This window comes from Lithobates pipiens, unplaced genomic scaffold (genome assembly GCF_037356315.1).
Source record: "Lithobates pipiens isolate NorthernLeopardFrog02 unplaced genomic scaffold, aLitPip1_a1.2 Scaffold_30, whole genome shotgun sequence".
NCBI classification, from domain to species: domain Eukaryota; kingdom Metazoa; phylum Chordata; class Amphibia; order Anura; family Ranidae; genus Lithobates; species Lithobates pipiens.
The window spans coordinates 29,158,049-29,177,076 of NW_027507791.1; the positions used below are offsets into that span (position 1 = coordinate 29,158,049).

The window sequence follows — 19,028 nt, forward strand, 5'->3', positions numbered from 1 at the left end:
CTGGCTCCGGTCTCTCCACATTGACGCACGAATATAAGAACCGACCAGGTTTTATAACCACCCAGAACTCCTATAAATGAGTTTCCCATTAGTCAGAGCTCATAAACCCAAACCTGTAAAACACCGGAAAAGATCCAGTTTCATGGTGGACGTGTGTTGGGGGTTTGGTGGCCACCTCATTCCCTTTGAACCCGAACACATATTAATTACACGGGTTCTGTGCTTAATTAGGGTGATAGTTAAACTCACTCGATGCCTTATCTGCATTTAATTAGCCTCGGAACCCGAGTAATTCAAAGGTGTTGGGGTTTAAAGGGATGAGGTGGCAACTCTAGCATAGTTGCCAACTGTCCCAAATTTCCCGGGACATTCCCGGGATTAGGACCCTTGTCCCGAATTAATTTTGTCCCGGGAAACGTCCCGGGAAATTCGGTTTGTCCCGTTAACTTTGCTGCCGGCCGCTAGAGGTCTGCAGCTGGCGGAGACAATGTCTCCGCTGGCTGCCATTTTAAAGAAGACCAGAAGCTGGTCTACAATAGAGATGCTGCGGCGCCGCCCACCCCCCCGCTGCCAGTGTCTATGGAAGGTGGGCGGCGCCGCAGTTCAAACTGAAAGGTGCGGCGACGACGGCGTCTGGAGCATCTCGGGGGCCAGTCTCAGTCTGGAGGATGTCACAGGGGGCCAGTCTCAGTCTGGAGGATGTCACAGGGGGCCAGTCTCAGTCTGGAGGATGTCACAGGGGGCCAGTCTCAGTCTGGAGGAGGTCAGAGGGGGCCAGTCTCAGTCTGGAGGATGTCACAGGGGGCCAGTCTGAAGGATGTCAGAGGGGGCCAGTCTCAGTCTGGAGGATGTCAGAGGGGGCCAGTCTCAGTCTGGAGGATGTCAGAGGGGGCCAGTCTCAGTCTGGAGGAGGTCAGAGGGGGCCAGTCTCAGTCTGGAGGAGGTCAGAGGGGGCCAGTCTCAGTCTGGAGGAGGTCAGAGGGGGCCAGTCTGGAGGATGTCAGAGGGGGCCAGTCTGGAGGATGTCAGAGGGGGCCAGTCTCAGTCTGGAGGATGTCAGAGGGGGCCAGTCTGGAGGATGTCAGAGGGGGCCAGTCTCAGTCTGGAGGATGTCAGAGGGGGCCAGTCTCAGTCTGGAGGATGTCAGAGGGGGCAGTCTCAGTCTGGAGGATGTCAGAGGGGGCAGTCTCAGTCTGGAGGATGTCAGAGGGGGCAGTCTCAGTCTGGAGGATGTCAGAGGGGGCCAGTCTCAGTCTGGAGGAGGTCAGAGGGGGCCAGTCTCAGTCTGGAGGATGTCAGAGGGGGCCAGTCTCAGTCTGGAGGATGTCAGAGGGGGCCAGTCTCAGTCTGGAGGATGTCAGAGGGGGCCAGTCTGGAGGAGGTCAGAGGGGGCAGTCTCAGTCTGGAGGAGGTCAGAGGGGGCAGTCTCAGTCTGGAGGATGTCACAGGGGGCCAGTCTGAAGGATGTCACAGGGGGCCAGTCTCAGTCTGGAGGATGTCACAGGGGGCCAGTCTCAGTCTGGAGGAGGTCAGAGGAGGCAGTCTCAGTCTGGAGGATGTCACAGGGGGCCACTCTGGAGGATGTCAGAGGGGGCAGTCTCAGTCTGGAGGAGGTCAGAGGGGGCAGTCTCAGTCTGGAGGATGTCAGAGGGGGCAGTCTCAGTCTGGAGGATGTCAGAGGGGGCAGTCTCAGTCTGGAGGAGGTCAGAGGGGGCCACTCTGGAGGAGGTCAGAGGGGGCCACTCTGGAGGATGTCACAGGGGGCCAGTCTGGAGGATGTCACAGGGGGCCACTCTGGAGGATGTCACAGGGGGCCAGTCTCAGTCTGGAGGATGTCACAGGGGGCCAGTCTCAGTCTGGAGGATGTCACAGGGGGCCACTCTGGAGGATGTCACAGGGGGCCAGTCTGGAGGATGTCACAGGGGGCCAGTCTGGAGGATGTCACAGGGGGCCACTCTGGAGGATGTCACAGGGGGCCAGTCTCAGTCTGGAGGATGTCACAGGGGGCCAGTCTCAGTCTGGAGGATATCAGAGGGGGCCAGTCTCAGTCTGGAGGATGTCACAGGGGGCCAGTCTCAGTCTGGAGGATGTCACAGGGGGCCAGTCTGGAGGATGTCAGAGGGGGCAGTCTCAGTCTGGAGGAGGTCAGAGGGGGCAGTCTCAGTCTGGAGGATGTCATAGGGGGCAGTCTCAGTCTGGAGGAGGTCAGAGGGGGCAGTCTCAGTCTGGAGGATGTCACAGGGGGTCAGTCTGGAGGATGTCACAGGGGGCCAGTCTGGAGGATGTCACAGGGGGCCAGTCTGGAGGATGTCACAGGGGGCCAGTCTGGAGGATGTCACAGGGGGCCAGTCTGGAGGATGTCACAGGGGGCCAGTCTGGAGGATGTCACAGGGGGCCAGTCTGGAGGATGTCACAGGGGGCCAGTCTCAGTCTGGAGGATGTCAGAGGGGGCCAGTCTCAGTCTGGAGGATGTCACAGGGGGCCACTCTGAAGGATGTCACAGGGGGCCAGTCTAGAGGATGTCACAGGGGGCCAGTCTAGAGGATGTCACAGGGGGCCAGTCTCAGTCTGGAGGATGTCACAGGGGGCCAGTCTAGAGGATGTCTCAGGGGGCCAGTCTCAGTCTGGAGGATGTCATAGGGGGCCAGTCTGGAGGATGTCACAGGGGGCCAGTCTGGAGGATGTCACAGGGGGCCAGTCTCAGTCTGGAGGATGTCACAGGGGGCCAGTCTGGAGGATGTCACAGGGGGCCAGTCTGGAGGATGTCACAGGGGGCCAGTCTGGAGGATGTCACAGGGGGCCAGTCTAGGTCTGGAGGATATCAGAGGGGGCCAGTCTCAGTCTGGAGGATGTCACAGGGGGCCACTCTGGAGGATGTCACAGGGGGCCAGTCTAGAGGATGTCACAGGGGGCCAGTCTAGAGGATGTCGCAGGGGGCCAGTCTCAGTCTGGAGGATGTCACAGGGGGCCAGTCTCAGTCTGGAGGATGTCACAGGGGGCCACTCTGGAGGATGTCACAGGGGGCCAGTCTAGAGGATGTCACAGGGGGCCAGTCTCAGTCTGGAGGCTGTCACAGGGGGCCAGTCTCAGTCTGGAGGATGTCACAGGGGGCCACTCTGGAGGATGTCACAGGGGGCCAGTCTCAGTCTGGAGAATGTCACAGGGGGCCACTCTGGAGGATGTCACAGGGGGCCAGTCTAGAGGATGTCACAGGGGGCCAGTCTCAGTCTGGAGGATGTCACAGGGGGCCAGTCTCAGTCTGGAGGAGGTCAGAGGGGGCCACTCTGGAGGAGGTCAGAGGGGGCCACTCTGGAGGATGTCACAGGGGGCCAGTCTGGAGGATGTCACAGGGGGCCACTCTGGAGGATGTCACAGGGGGCCAGTCTCAGTCTGGAGGATGTCACAGGGGGCCAGTCTCAGTCTGGAGGATGTCAGAGGGGGCCACTCTGGAGGATGTCACAGGGGGCCAGTCTGGAGGATGTCACAGGGGGCCACTCTGGAGGATGTCACAGGGGGCCACTCTGGAGGATGTCACAGGGGGCCAGTCTCAGTCTGGAGGATATCAGAGGGGGCCAGTCTCAGTCTGGAGGATATCAGAGGGGGCCAGTCTCAGTCTGGAGGATGTCACAGGGGGCCAGTCTCAGTCTGGAGGATGTCACAGGGGGCCAGTCTCAGTCTGGAGGATGTCACAGGGGGCCAGTCTGGAGGATGTCAGAGGGGGCAGTCTCAGTCTGGAGGAGGTCAGAGGGGGCAGTCTCAGTCTGGAGGATGTCATAGGGGGCAGTCTCAGTCTGGAGGAGGTCAGAGGGGGCCACTCTGGAGGATGTCACAGGGGGCCAGTCTGGAGGATGTCACAGGGGGCCAGTCTGGAGGATGTCACAGGGGGCCAGTCTGGAGGATGTCACAGGGGGCCAGTCTGGAGGATGTCACAGGGGGCCAGTCTCAGTCTGGAGGATGTCACAGGGGGCCAGTCTCAGTCTGGAGGATGTCACAGGGGGCCAGTCTCAGGCCGTGTACACACGCGCGGACTGTTCGCCCAACTTTGTCCGCTGAACAGTGTTTCGGCGGACAGTCCGCTCGTGTGTGGGCTTTCAGCGGACAGTTTCAGCGGACAGTTTGACGGACAAGGTTTTTCGGAAATTCCGTAAAACTGTCCGCTGAAACCTTGTTTCAGCGAACAGTCCGCTCGTGTGTAGGCTTGTTCGTCAAACAAAGTTGCGCGCATGCTCAGAAAGGATTTTCACGCCGAAAGCTATAATGCAGTGTATAGGACGTCGTATTTTGCGTCCCGTCGTACGTGCCGTTCACGTCATCGCGCACGGTTTCAGCAAACTGTTCGTCCGTCGTGTGTGGCCATGTCCGTCCATGCTAAGTTTGAGCGGACTGTTTGCCGAAACTGTTGGACGGACAAAGTTGGGCGAACAGTCCGCGCGTGTGTACGCGGCCTCAGTCTGGAGGAGGTCAGAGGGGGCAGTCTCAGTCTGGAGGATGTCACAGGGGGTCAGTCTGGAGGATGTCACAGGGGGCCAGTCTGGAGGATGTCACAGGGGGCCAGTCTGGAGGATGTCACAGGGGGCCAGTCTGGAGGATGTCACAGGGGGCCAGTCTGGAGGATGTCACAGGGGGCCAGTCTGGAGGATGTCACAGGGGGCCAGTCTAGAGGATGTCACAGGGGGCCAGTCTCAGTCTGGAGGATGTCAGAGGGGGCCAGTCTCGAGGATGTCACAGGGGGCCAGTCTAGAGGATGTCACAGGGGGCCAGTCTCAGTCTGGAGGATGTCACAGGGGGCCAGTCTAGAGGATGTCTCAGGGGGCCAGTCTCAGTCTGGAGGATGTCATAGGGGGCCAGTCTGGAGGATGTCACAGGGGGCCAGTCTGGAGGATGTCACAGGGGGCCAGTCTGGAGGATGTCACAGGGGGCCAGTCTCAGTCTGGAGGATGTCACAGGGGGCCAGTCTGGAGGATGTCACAGGGGGCCAGTCTGGAGGATGTCACAGGGGGCCAGTCTGGAGGATGTCACAGGGGGCCAGTCTAGGTCTGGAGGATATCAGAGGGGGCCAGTCTCAGTCTGGAGGATGTCACAGGGGGCCACTCTGGAGGATGTCACAGGGGGCCAGTCTAGAGGATGTCGCAGGGGGCCAGTCTCAGTCTGGAGGATGTCACAGGGGGCCAGTCTCAGTCTGGAGGATGTCACAGGGGGCCACTCTGGAGGATGTCACAGGGGGCCAGTCTAGAGGATGTCACAGGGGGCCAGTCTCAGTCTGGAGGCTGTCACAGGGGGCCAGTCTCAGTCTGGAGGATGTCACAGGGGGCCACTCTGGAGGATGTCACAGGGGGCCAGTCTCAGTCTGGAGAATGTCACAGGGGGCCACTCTGGAGGATGTCACAGGGGGCCAGTCTAGAGGATGTCACAGGGGGCCAGTCTAGAGGATGTCACAGGGGGCCAGTCTCAGTCTGGAGGATGTCACAGGGGGCCAGTCTCAGTCTGGAGGATGTCACATGGGGCCAGTCTCAGTCTGGAGGATGTCACATGGGGCCAGTCTCAGTCTGGAGGAGGTCAGAGGGGGCCAGTCTCAGTCTGGAGGATGTCACAGGGGGCCAGTCTCAGTCTGGAGGATGTCACATGGGGCCAGTCTCAGTCTGGAGGATGTCACAGGGGGCCAGTCTCAGTCTGGAGGATGTCACAGGGGGCCAGTCTCAGTCTGGAGGATGTCACAGGGGGCCAGTCTCAGTCTGGAGGAGGTCAGAGGGGGCCAGTCTCAGTCTGGAGGAGGTCAGAGGGGGCCAGTCTCAGTCTGGAGGATGTCACAGGGGGCCAGTCTCAGTCTGGAGGAGGTCAGAGGGGGCCAGTCTCAGTCTGGAGGAGGTCAGAGGGGGCCAGTCTCAGTCTGGAGGAGGTCAGAGGGGGCCAGGACAAGTATGGAAGGGATCTTGATGGGGGAAAAAAAATTGCGTAATTTTGAAAAAAACACACAATTTATTTTTTTGTTTCTCATTGAGGACAATAATCACATTTTTTTACCCCTCGTTAGTCATAGCGATGAGATTCTTCTGATGATCATGGAGGAAGAATGTTGTTTTTTTTAATTGATTTTTTTATCCCTGACTATATCTACCTTTAATGAACTCGTTGGTCGGGTTTTATGATTGATTTGGTGGCGTCACGAAAAAAAAAAAAAATTAATTTGTGATTCTTACGTAATGGTTCATAAAGTCCGGCTCCGAGAGAGAAGAGCGATGGTGGATCTCAGATCATTGGCCCCCTCCGTGATCAATGGCAAGGCGTGTTTCATAGATTAGAGTCGACATTTCGGGGGCCAATAAAATATCCAAATTTGCTGTTGCCAAAACTTTGTTAAAGTTCAATCATTGGACGATTCCTATGATCCTCAGCGCCATCTAGTGGCCATAATGCAGTATTTCTCGAAGGCTGAGGTATGTCAGGAAAATAAAGAATATATATATATTTTTATGGCCACTGGATGGCGCTAAGATGGTAAGAAATCAATGTAAAAAATGAAAGCAAAAAGATCAAAAAAGGAGAGATTTGGGGTCTTTTCTGACCCCAGATCTCTCCATGAAGAGGACCCGTCATCTGATTTTTATTTTATTTTTTAAAAGCAAAAGATCAAAAAGGAGATCCCCAGATCATTAGCATCCCTGTTCAGCAGATCCAGAGCTTATGGATACCCTTGTTCAGGTGATCCCCAGCTTATCAGTAGGATCCTCGGCTCTTCTGATTCTCCACCCAGTAGTAACCCCCCAGCAATACTGATCCCCCACTTAGTAGTAACCCCCAGCTCTGCTAATCCCCTGGATCACCCACTTAGTAGTAGTAACCCCCATCTTTGCTGCTCCCCCACTCAGTAGTAACTCCCAGCTCTGCTTATCCACCACTCAGTAGTTACCCCCAGCAATGCTGATCCCCATATAGTAGTACCCCCCCAGCTCTGCTAATCCCCTGGATCACTCACTTAGTAGTAGTAACCCTCAGCATTGCTGATCCCACTCAGTAGTAACCCCCATCTTTGCTGATCCCACACTTAGTAGTAACCCCCATTTTTCCTGATCCCACACTCAGTACTAACCCCCAGCAATGCTTGTCCCACACTTAGTAGTAACTCCCAGCTTTGCTGACCCACCCCCCAGTAGTAACCCCCAGGAATGTTGATTTTCCCCCTCAGTAGTAACCCCCAGCTTTGCTGATCCCACTCAGTAGTAACCCCCAGCAATGCTGATCTCCCACTCAGTAGTAACCCCCAGCAATGCTGATCTCCCACTCAGTAGTAACCCCAGCTTTGCTGATTTCCCGCTCAGTAGTAACCCCCAGCAATGCTGATCCCCCACTCAGTAGTAACCCCCAACTTTGCTGATCCCACTCAGTAGTAACCCCCAGCAACGCTGATCTCCCACTCAGTAATAACCCCCAGCTTTGCTGATCTCCCACTCAGTAGTAACACCCAGCTTTGCTGATCTCCCACTCAGTAGTAACACCCAGCTTTGCTGATCACCCACTCAGTAGTAACCCCCAGCAATGCTGATCCCCCACTCAGTAGTAACCCCCAACTTTGCTGATCCCACTCAGTAGTAACCCCCAGCAATGCTGATCTCCCACTCAGTAATAACCCCCAGCTATGCTGATCTCCCACTCAGTAGTAACCCCCAGCTTTGCTGATCTCCCACTCAGTAGTAACACCCAGCTTTGCTGATCACCCACTCAGTAGTAACCCCCAGCAATGCTGATCCCCCACTCAGTAGTAACCCCCAACTTTGCTGATCCCACTCAGTAGTAACCCCCAGCAATGCTGATCTCCCACTCAGTAATAACCCCCAGCTATGCTGATCTCCCACTCAGTAGTAACCCCCAGCTTTGCTGATCTCCCACTCAGTAGTAACCCCCAGCTTTGCTGATCTCCCACTCAGTAGTAACCCCCAGCTTTGCTGATCACCCACTCAGTAGTGACCCCCAGCAATGCTGATCTCCCACTCAGTAGTAACCCCCAGCAATGCTGATCTCCCACTCAGTAGTAACCCCCAGCTTTGCTGATCACCCACTCAGTAGTAACCCCCAGCTTTGCTGATCACCCACTCAGTAGTAACCCACAGCAATGCTGATCTCCCACTCAGTAGTAACCCCCAGTTTTGCTGATTCCACTCAGTAGTAACCCCCAGCAATGCTGATCTCCCACTCAGTAATAACTGCCAGCTTTGCTGATCACCCACTCAGTAGTAACCCCCAGCAATGCTGATCCCCCACTCAGTAATAACCCCCAGCTTTGCTGATCCCACTCAGTAGTAACCCCCAGCTTTGCTGATCCCACTCAGTAGTAACCCCCAGCAATGCTGATCCCACACTTAGTAGTAACTCCCAGCTCTGCTTATCCCACACTCAGTAGTAACCCTCAGCTTTGCTGATCGGCCCTCAGTAGTAACTCCTCCCTTTGCTGACCCCCCCCCCCCCCAGTAGTAACCCCCGGCAATGTTGATTTTCCCCCTCAGTAGTAACCCCCAGTTTTGCTGATTCCACTCAGTAGTAACCCCCAGCTTTGCTGATCCCACTCAGTAGTAACCCACAGCTTTGCTGATCCCACTCAGTAGTAACCCCCAGCTTTGCTGATCCCACTCAGTAGTAACCCCCAGCTTTGCTGATCACCCACTCAGTAGTGACCCCCAGCTTTCCTGATCACCTACTCAGTAGTAACCCCCAGCAATGCTGATCTCCCACTCAGTAGTAACCCCCAGCTTTGCTGATCCCACTCAGTAGTAACCCCCAGCTTTGCTGATCACCCACTCAGTAGTAACCCCCAGCAATGCTGATCTCCGATTCAGTAGTAACCACCAGCTTTGCTGTTCACCCACTCAGTAGTAACCCCAAGCTCTGCTGATCCCCCTGATCTCCCACTCAATAGTAGTAACCCCCAGCTTTGCAGATCCCACTCAGTAGTAACCCCGAGCAATGCTGATCTCCCACTCAGTAGTAACCCCCAGCAATGCTGATCCCTGGCTCAGTAATAACCCCCAGCAATACTTATCCCCCCTCAGTAGTAACCCCCAGATCTGCTGATTCCCCTGATCTCCCACTCTGTAGTAGTAAGCCCCCCCCATTGCTGATCCCCCACTCAGTAGTAACCCCCAGCAATGCTGATCCCTGGCTCAGTAATAACCCTCAGCAATACTTATCCCCCCTCAGTAGTAACCCCCAGCAATGCCGATCCCCCACTTAGTAGTAATTCCCAGCAATGCTGATTCTCCCCCTCAGTAGTAATCCCGAACTTTGCTGATCACCCCCTCAGTAACCCCAAGCAATGCTGATCCCCCCTCAGTAGTAACCCCCAGCTCTGCTGATTCTCTGGTTTGCTAATCCTCCTCTCTCTCCGGTCCCCACTCATCTCCATCTATATTGCTCCTACCCCACGCACCATATGTGCGACATGTGCGCCAGTCCGATCACATAAAGGATCGGCCAATCGATCGCAGGAAGGATTGGCCGATCGATTTGTAGGAAGGATCGGTTTATCAGTTGCAAGAAAGATCGGTCAATCAATCACAGGAAGGATTGGTCGATGAAAAAGGATCAAAGAATCAATCAAAGGATGGATTGATCAATCGCAGGAAGCACTGGCTGATCGAAAGAAGGATCAAAAGATCGACTGAAGGTAAGATTGACCAATCACTGGATCACAGGAAGCATCAAACAATCACAAGAAGGATTGATCGAAGGATTGGTTGAACGAAGAAAGGATCCAGCCATCACAGGAAGTATCGGCCGATCGATCGCAGGAAGCATCAGTCGATCAATTGCAGGAAGGATCAGTCGATCACAGGAAGGATCAGTCATTTGATCGCAGGAAGGATCAAAGTAAGAAAGGATCAGTCAGGTGATTGCAGAAAGGATTGGTCATTTGAGTGCAGGAAGGATCAGCCAATCGATCGCAGGAAGGATCGCTTTATCATTCGCAGGAAGGATTGGTCAATCAATCGCAGGATGGATCAGTCAATCGATTGCAGGAAGCATTGGTTGATGCAAAAAAAAGGATCAGAGGATCAATCAAAGGAAGGATTGATTGAGCACAGGAAGGATCAGTCGATTGATTGCAGGAAGGATCGGTCAATTGATTGGAAGAACGATCAGTCAATTTATTACAGGAAGGATCGGACGATTGATTGCAAAAAGGAATGGTCAATGGTTTGTAGGAAGGATCAGTTGATCAGTTGCAGGAAGGATCGATCGATTGCAAGAAGCACTGGTTGATCGATAGAAAGATCAAAAGATCGATTGAAGGTAAGATCGGTCGATCACAGGAAGGATCGGTTGGTCGATGGCTGGAAGTATCCAGGAAGTATCAGTTGATCGATCGCATGAAGCATTGGTCGTTCAGAAAAGGGATCAAAGGATCAGTTGCCCGAAGGAAGGATCAAGCGATCTCAGGAAGTATCGGTTAATCAATTGTAGTAAGCACCAGTCGTTCGATCGCAGAATAAAAAGATCGATCAAACGGAAGGTTTGGTCAGTCGATCACCAGAAGGATTAAAGTAAGAAAGGATCAGTCGATTGATCACAGGAAGAATCGGTCTATCGGAAGCAGGAAGGATTGATCGACGAAAAAAAGGATAAAAGGATCGGTTGATCAAAGGAAGAATCAAGGGATCACAGGAAGTATCGGTTGATCATTTGTAGGAAGCATCAGTTGATGGATCGCAGGATCAAAGGATCGCTCGATCAAGGGGGCGACATGTGCCTAGCGAGACTCTTGTAGACTTTGCCGGTCAGTGGTAAAAAAAACTGCCCCTCCTTAGAATGGTGCTGTGTTCCTGTTGCCCCCACCCCCCCCCCGCCATTTGTTGTTTTTGATATCTGCCCTATCGAAGCACCTAATGGTAATACATGAGAAATTACTGGGGGGGAGGGGTTCGGTTGGCTGGAATGCCATCCTTACCTCTTGGTCAGTTAGCTTGTCAAACCTGTTGTGGTAAAGGTCACGCCTGGGGGCATTTCCTGGACAACAAGAAGCTTTGCCGAGTTTGAGGATCACACAGAAACGCGCTGGTTGCCGGACTGTAGACATCCACTTCTCCTGATTTATCTGCCGGATTTTGACACCAGGGTTGGAGAGAACCACCAAATGTCCCCCAAAATCATACGTTGCCTGCTGCTCCTTCTCTGCGTCCAGCTCGCGGTTTTAGCCTTCCTGTTCCTCAAGAAAGACCAAAAGATGACCAAAGTCCGCGTGAGTCCATTACGTAATGGATCTAAGCCTTGCCCAGCGATCTCGCCATATTTAAAAGGACCAGTTCAGGTACAGTTATTAAAGTCCCTCAAACTAGAAGACGTGATACAGGAGTACCCCAATGTGACCCAAGGAGGCCTCTACGAGCCCCCCGACTGCATCTCCAAAAAGAAGACCGCCATCATTATCCCTCACCGGAAAAGAGAGAAGCACCTTAAATATCTCTTGTACTATTTGCACCCATTCTTGCAACGCCAACAGCTGAACTACGGCATCTACATCATCCACCAAGCGGGCAACTTCACTTTTAACCGCGCTAAACTCATGAACGTCGGCTTTAAAGAAGCCATGAAGGACAAGGCCTGGGACTGCTTGATCCTCCATGACGTGGACCTCATCCCCGAAGACGACCGAAACCTGTACACCTGCGCCGAGTTCCCCATACACGCTTCCGTTGCCATAGACAAGTTCAATTACACTCTGCCCTACGAGTCCTGCTTCGGGGGTGTCTCCGCGTTGACTCCCGAGCAGTACCGAAAGACGAACGGATTATCCAACAGCTACTGGGGCTGGGGCGGCGAGGACGACGACTTATCGTCTCGAATTTATTTTGGAGGCATGAAGATATCTCGGCCGGCGGCCCTTGTTGGAAGGTACAAAATGATACAGCATAATCCAGACCAAGGGAACGAGCTAAACCCTCAACGGTTTACCCTACTGGAACAGACATTGAAGACCTGGAGACAAGATGGCCTCAACTCCCTCAAATACAAACGGCTGTCCAAGGAGCTTCTCCCGCTCTACACCAACATCACGGTGGACATTGGGGCGTGATAAGCGCGTTCCCGTCAAGGAGCTGAGATCGGACTTTCACTGCTCACTTTGCCCAATTTTTTTAGAGTCCATCCTCTCTAACTTCATTGGCTTTCTACTCATCCCAAGACATTGTAATCTTTATTCATCTTTCTATCTTTCAGTGATTAGTCCAGCAAGTCTTGGCCGGAGTCATACTTGGACTTGGAGTTTGATGGGACCTGCTCGGGGGAGGATGAGGTCTAGAGTTTTTGAATCGGTTGATTACCAGACCAAGTGGATTTGCATATATTTCTGTTGTGATTAAGGACCTGGGCGTGTTGATGCATGCCTTCTATGGATGGTGGGATTCAATATCATGGTGGACATTGGAACTAATGAACGCGTTCCTTCAAGAAGGTGAGACTGAGACTGCGGTCCTTCAAGAAACTGAGACTGCGTTCCTTCAAGAAGGTGAGACTGAGACTGCGGTCCTTCAAGAAGGTGAGACTGAGACTGCGGTCCTTCAAGAAGGTGAGACTGAGACTACGTTCCTTCAAGAAGGTGAGACTGAGACTACGTTCCTTCAAGAAGGTGAGACTGAGACTACGTTCCTTCAAGAAGATGAGACTGAGACTACGTTCCTTCAAGAAGATGAGACTGAGACTGGACTTTCACTGATCACATTGCCCAGTTTTCTAGAGTCCTTCCTCTCTAACTCCATTGGCTTTTTACTCATCCCAAGACATTGTAGTGGTTGTATATCTTTCTATCGTTCCACGATTAGTCCATCAAGTCTTGAGCCGGAGTCATACTCAAGTTGTTGTTGGTCAACCAATCACAGAAATGTCCAATTTTATTTAGTTGGTTTGCAATTGATTGTTGTAAATTCTTTTCTCTTGTTTTCTTAGTACAAATTTTACAAAAATAAGCAGTGCCCAGACCCCCTTCTCATCGATGTATATCTAGATGGGAGAATTACGAAGGGTTTCCCGGATATTGGAAGACGGGCTTCCAACTGGGCTAACCCTTCGACTCCCCCAAGTTTGATGGTGTAATATATTCTTCTGGTCTCTTTTTGTCTTGTTGGAGAGACACCAAGACAACAAAGAAACAAATACATCACATCTACAATGAATGAACCCTTGCCCCAAGGTCTTCTTTAGTCCACATGAATTATGGTGGGGTCTGTACTGTATATCGACTTTTTACAATGTTGGGTGAAGAGTAGAAGGATTAGAACCCTTTAGAACATGTGAACAATATTCTTTTGCTTGGGAAAGTGGAAAGAACTCAGCAGGTTGTCCAACTGCTGTTACTATCCAATGGTGTAGGTGGAACTAAGTCACAAAGGTCGCATTAGTGACTGTGAGATGGGGGGAGGGGGGGGGGCAGGAAGAGGACCTGCAGTAGAACATGTAAAAGGGTCCTGCTGTGGGACCGTAAGAAGCCGTGCAATTTCCTTGTGACTTTTGTGATGTATCTTTTCAGTCTATGGCACCAAGGTCGCAGAAAAGTTTTTGCAGGAACTTTTTTTTGTGTTGCAGCGACTTGAGTCGCATTAACGTGTTCTGATTTATCGTGAGACTTTATGTGTCGCAAGTCGAACGTGAACCAGGGTTTATAAAGGGCTCCCCGACAGGAGTAAATAATAGGAGGGAGTTTGGGACTTTAAAATGAAGCACTAGGATAATGGAGGTAGGTTTTAACCACATTGAAAAAAAAATATATAATTTTTTATTGATTGTTCGGTAACAGATCATAAAAAAATAATAAAGATCAAATTCATAAAGTATATAGGCGTAAGTACAGTAGAAGCATGATATATAGTATTCACATATAGCAGCACATAGTAGTAATAAATAAAATAATTGGGTAATATGGCATGGTAGTGCCTATGACAGCAAAACCGACATCAGCAAGTACATCCACATAATAGATATGCATCCACTAGATGTAAAACAAAAATAAATTTAGTATATAGTTAAAAAAGTAAATTCATAATAAAATAAATATAGTTCCATATAAAGTATAACTGGGACATCATTTCAAAAGCTCGACGCGTTTCGTGGGTGTCTCCCCACTCATCAGGAGCTGATGCGACCAAAAAATTCCTATGGAATAGAATAAAGAATAATATAATATACTAACCATATAAATAAAAATAAATTAATGGGGATTTAATGCGTGTAAATGGTTAGCCAGGGCAGACTCACCAATCCGGATGGAAAGTGCAGTGTGCGGCAGTGGGCGTAGGGTGGGCCAGGGGCAAGATCCCTCCCCGGGAACTGAGGCGGCATAGACATGGATGCGATATCAGGCGAAACCAAAAAGATACAGCAGTGTTGAAGAGTATCAGATATGGAATGTGTGGCAATTGTTGAAAACAACATATCTAAAAACAAAATGTTAATAGTATGCAGGGCTGGACTGGGACAGAAATTTGGCCCTGGACTTCATCCAGACTGGCCCACTTACGTTTTGAGTGTCCCATCAGAACTCCCATACATCAGAGTGTCCCATCACCAGCCCCCTTACATCAGAGTGTCCCATCACCAGCCCCCTTACATCAGAGTGTCCCATCAGCAGCCCCTTACATCAGAGTGTCCCATCACCAGCCCCCTTACATCAGAGTGTCCCATCACCAGCCCCCTTACATCAGAGTGTCCCATCACCAGCCCCCTTACATCAGAGTGTCCCATCAGCAGCCCCTTACATCAGAGTGTCCCATCACCAGCCCCCTTACATCAGAGTGTCCCATCACCAGCCCCCTTACATCAGAGTGTCCCATCACCAGCCCCCTTACATCAGAGTGTCCCATCACCAGCCCCCTTACATCAGAGTGTCCCATCACCAGCCCCCTTACATCAGAGTGTCCCATCACCAGCCCCCTTACATCAGAGTGTCCCATCACCAGCCCCCTTACATCAGAGTGTCCCATCACCAGCCCCCTTACATCAGAGAGTCCCATCACCACCCCTTACATCAGAGTGTCCCATCACCACCCCCTTACATCAGAGTGTCCCATCACCAGCCCCCTTACATCAGAGTGTCCCATCACCAGCCCCCTTACATCAGAGTGTCCCATCACCACCCCCCTTACATCAGAGTGTCCCATCACCAGCCCCCTTACATCAGAGTGTCCCATCACCAGCCCCCTTACATCAGAGTGTCCCATCACCAGCCCCCTTACATCAGAGTGTCCCATCACCAGCCCCCTTACATCAGAGTGTCCCATCACCAGCCTCCTTACATCAGAGTGTCCCATCAGCAGCCCCCTTACATCAGAGTGTCCCATCACCAGCCTCCTTACATCAGAGTGTCCCCATCACCAGCCTCCTTACATCAGAGTGGCCCATCACCACCCCCTTACATCAGAGTGTCCCATCACCAGCCTCCTTACATCAGAGTGTTCTCATCACCAGCCCCCTTACATCAGAGTGGCCCACTGAGCCATCGGCCCACCGGGAAACTCCCGGTAGTCCCGATGGCCAGTACATGCCTGATAGTATGTATGATTAATGAAAATAATGTGATGCAAAAGTAATTGAAAATTGATAGTGACCCTCAAAGAGTACAGAGAGAGTGCTGGCCATAAGCCAAGTATATACTATGTAGTAAGTATATGCAGATGAATGTAAACAGTGAATGGTGTGCAAAAATTCAAGAAATGTAATAGTGTAAAAGAAAGTGTGAGTGTGCAGTTTAACAAAAAGTGAAGAAAATTGATGAAGGGGTGTACATAGACCATGATAGACAAGGAGAGTGACAGAATTACCAGTCAGCAAGAAAAGAAAAGGTGTGAGTAGTAGGAGAAAAAAGATTTTTCACCTAAAAATTGCTCCTAAAACACCAGCAGACAAGATATTAGGATGAGAGATCCGTCCAGCCGGCGTCCTGCCAATAAGGTCTGCAGACACCGGTCAGGGCGGCTCTGAAAATAAAGGCCCCTTTAACTATCCACAGCTGATACTGATTGCACAACCAGCATGGAGAAAAAAAAAAAAAAATATATAAGGTAAACTTTAATGATAGTAATGGTAATATTTATAAAAGCCAGTATAGTGGCTTAAGACAAAAGGTAGTAACCATGAGCATAGGCAGGGTCAAGTACAATCAGAACAGAGATGAAGTGTGAGTAGAAGGAGAAAAGAGATTTTTCACCTAAACATCGCTCCTAAAAACAACACCAGCAGACAAGACGGCCAGTGTGTGCAGACTCCATGCAGAGACCAGCCGCACACACAGCCATCTCCGAGTGGGGTTTAAATATGCCGCCAACGCCACGTGCGTGAAACATAGGGGGAGGAGCCACACCTAACCTGGATAAAAAAAAACCAGCGACAGGCGCGCCAGATCCCCCCCAATAGAGACACGGAGACGGGAATCACTAAAACGTCGGCGTGATGACGCCAAAGGTGACGTCACATGCACGACGTAGGGCGCGTGGCGCCGATGCGCAAAGTAGAGTCCACCCGAACCTCCCAATCAGATGTGAAGGCGTGAGGTCCATTTATATATTGGATGGAGGCACATACTTGTGCTTCATTTAAAGTCCCAAAATTCCCCTCCTTTTTTTCGACAGGAGTAAAGGGCCCCAGGATCAGTGCCCTGTGCCCTCCAGTGCCACATCAGTGCCGTCAGTGCCATCACAGTGCCACATCAGTGCTATCACAGTGCCATTTGTGACACATCAGTGCCCTACAGTGCCACGTCAGTGCCATCAGTGCCTTCACAGTGCCACATCACTGCTATCACAGTGCCATTTGTGCCACATCAGTATCCTACAGTGCCACACCTGTGCCATCACAGTACCATTTGTGCCACATCAGTGTCCTACAGTGCCACACCTGTGCCATCACAGTACTATTTGTGCCACATCAGTGCCATCAGTGCCATCAGTGCCATCTGTGCCACATCAGTGCCATCTGTGCCACATCAGTGCCATCAGTGCCACATCAGTGCCATCTGTGCCACATCAGTGCCCTACAGTGCCACATCAGTGCCATCACAGTGCTGCATCAGTGCCCTAGAGTGCCATCACAGTGCCACATCAGTGCCTCACAGTGCCATCACAGTGCCACATCAGTGCCCTACAATGCCATCTCAGTGCCCTACAGTTCCATCCCAGTGCCACATCAGTGTCCCACAGTAACATCTCAGTGCCCTACAGTTCCATCACAGTGCCACATCAATGCCCACAGTGCCACATCAGTGCTCTACAGTCCCATCACAGTGCCGCATCAGTGCCATCAGTGACAAATCAGTGCGGCATCACTGCCAAATTAGTGCCCAACAGTGCTATCACAGTGCCATCAGTGCCGCATCAGTGCCATCACAGTACCACATCAGTGCCTTACAGTGCTACATCAGTGCCGCATCAGTGCCCTAGAGGGCCATCACAGTGCCCCATTAGTGCCATCACAGTGCCATCACAGTGCCACATCAATGCTGCATCAGTGCCCCATCAGTGCTGCATCAGTGCCATTTCAGTGCCATCACTGTGCCATCAGTGCCACCACAGTGCCACATTAGTGCCCTACAGCGCCATCATTGCCACATCAGTGCCCCACAGTGCCATCACAGTGCCACATCAGTGCCCTACGGTACCATCACAGTGCCACATCAGTGCCCTACAGTGCTACATCAGTGCTGCATCAGTGCCCTAGTGGGCCATCACAGTGCCCCATTAGCCATCACAGTGCCATATGAGTGCCATCAGTGCTACATCAGTGCCACCTCATTGCCATCGCAGTACCACATCAGTGCCACATCGTGCCCTACAGTGCCCATTATTGCCCCTACAGTGCCATCAGTGGATCCTCATCGGTGCCTTTCAGTGCTGTAAAAATGTGTATTCATTTTCTTTCGACATCTTCCAAAATGAGTGTGAAAAAATGACTCCCTATGACTGATAGAATAATATACATTGGGCTGATTGCCTTCCACAATGGGGTCCAATCATTTGATGGAGGGAGGATTATGGTGTGGGGGGAGGGGGGATTATGGTGTGGAGGGAGGGGGGATTATGGTGTGGGGGAGGGAGGATTATGGTGTGGGGGGAGGGGGATTATGGTGTGGGGGAGGGGGGATTATGATGTGGGGGGAGGGGGGATTATGGTGTGGGAGGAGGGAGGATAATGGTGTGGGGGGAGGGGGGATTATGGTGTGGGGGGAAGGGAGGATTATGGTGTGGGGGGAGGATTATGGTGTGGGGGGAGGGGGGATTATGGTGTGGGGGGAGGGGGATTATGGTGTGGGGGGAGGGAGGATTATGGTGTAGTGGGAGGGAGGATTATGGTGTGGGGGGAGGGGGGATTATGGTGTGGGGGAGGATTATGGTGTGGGGGGAGGGGGGATTATGGTGTGGGGGAGGGAGGATTATGGTGTAGTGGGAGGGAGGACTATGGTGTGGGGGGAGGATTATGGTGTGGGGGAGGGAGGATTATGGTGTGTGTGGGAGGATTATGGTGTAGTGGGAGGGAGGATTATGGTGTAGTAGGAGGGGGGATTATGGTGGGGGGAGGGAGGATTATGGTGTGGGGGGTGGAGGGAGGATTATGGTGTGTGTGGGAGGATTATGGTGTAGTGGGAGGGAGGATTATGGTGTAGTGGGAGGGGGGATTATGGTGGGGGGAGGGAGGATTATGGTGTGGGGGAGGGAGGATTATGGTGTGGAGGTGGACTATGGTGGGGAGGTGGAGGGAGGATTATGGTGTGGGGGGAGGGAGATTATGGTGTGGGGGAGGGGGGGTTATGGTGTGGGGGGGTGGAGGGAAGATTATGGTGTGGGGAGGGGGATTATGGTGTGGGGGGAGGGGGGATTATGGTGTGGGGGAGGGGGTTATGGTGTGGGTGAGGGAGGATTATGGTGTGGGGGGAGGGGGGATTATGGTGTGGGGGGAGGGGATTATGGTGTGGGGGAGGGAGGATTATGGTGTGGGGGGAGGGAGGATTATGGTGTAGTATTGTTGCTTCAACATTATATTTGTCTTCTTAATTTTTTTTT

At 52.2% G+C, this 19,028-nt stretch overlaps 1 protein-coding gene and 1 long non-coding RNA gene across 2 annotated transcripts; one reads left to right on the forward strand and one right to left on the reverse strand.

Annotated features, from left to right (window-relative positions):
* Nucleotides 1-11,122: 11,122 nt before the first annotated feature.
* LOC143942032 (beta-1,4-galactosyltransferase 3-like) lies at nt 11,123-12,443 on the forward strand. Its single transcript, XM_077463355.1, has 2 exons — nt 11,123-12,049; nt 12,408-12,443. Exons 1-2 carry the CDS (start codon nt 11,123-11,125, stop codon nt 12,441-12,443), a joined length of 963 nt encoding a protein of 320 aa, XP_077319481.1.
* A 1,328-nt stretch (nt 12,444-13,771) lies between these two features.
* Nucleotides 13,772-16,012, reverse strand: LOC143942033 (uncharacterized). The gene is made up of 3 exons (XR_013264646.1): nt 15,851-16,012; nt 14,236-14,414; nt 13,772-14,133 (listed from the first exon to the last, which is right to left on the reverse strand). It is a non-coding gene; the product is annotated as an uncharacterized LOC143942033 (long non-coding RNA).
* Nucleotides 16,013-19,028: the final 3,016 nt, after the last annotated feature.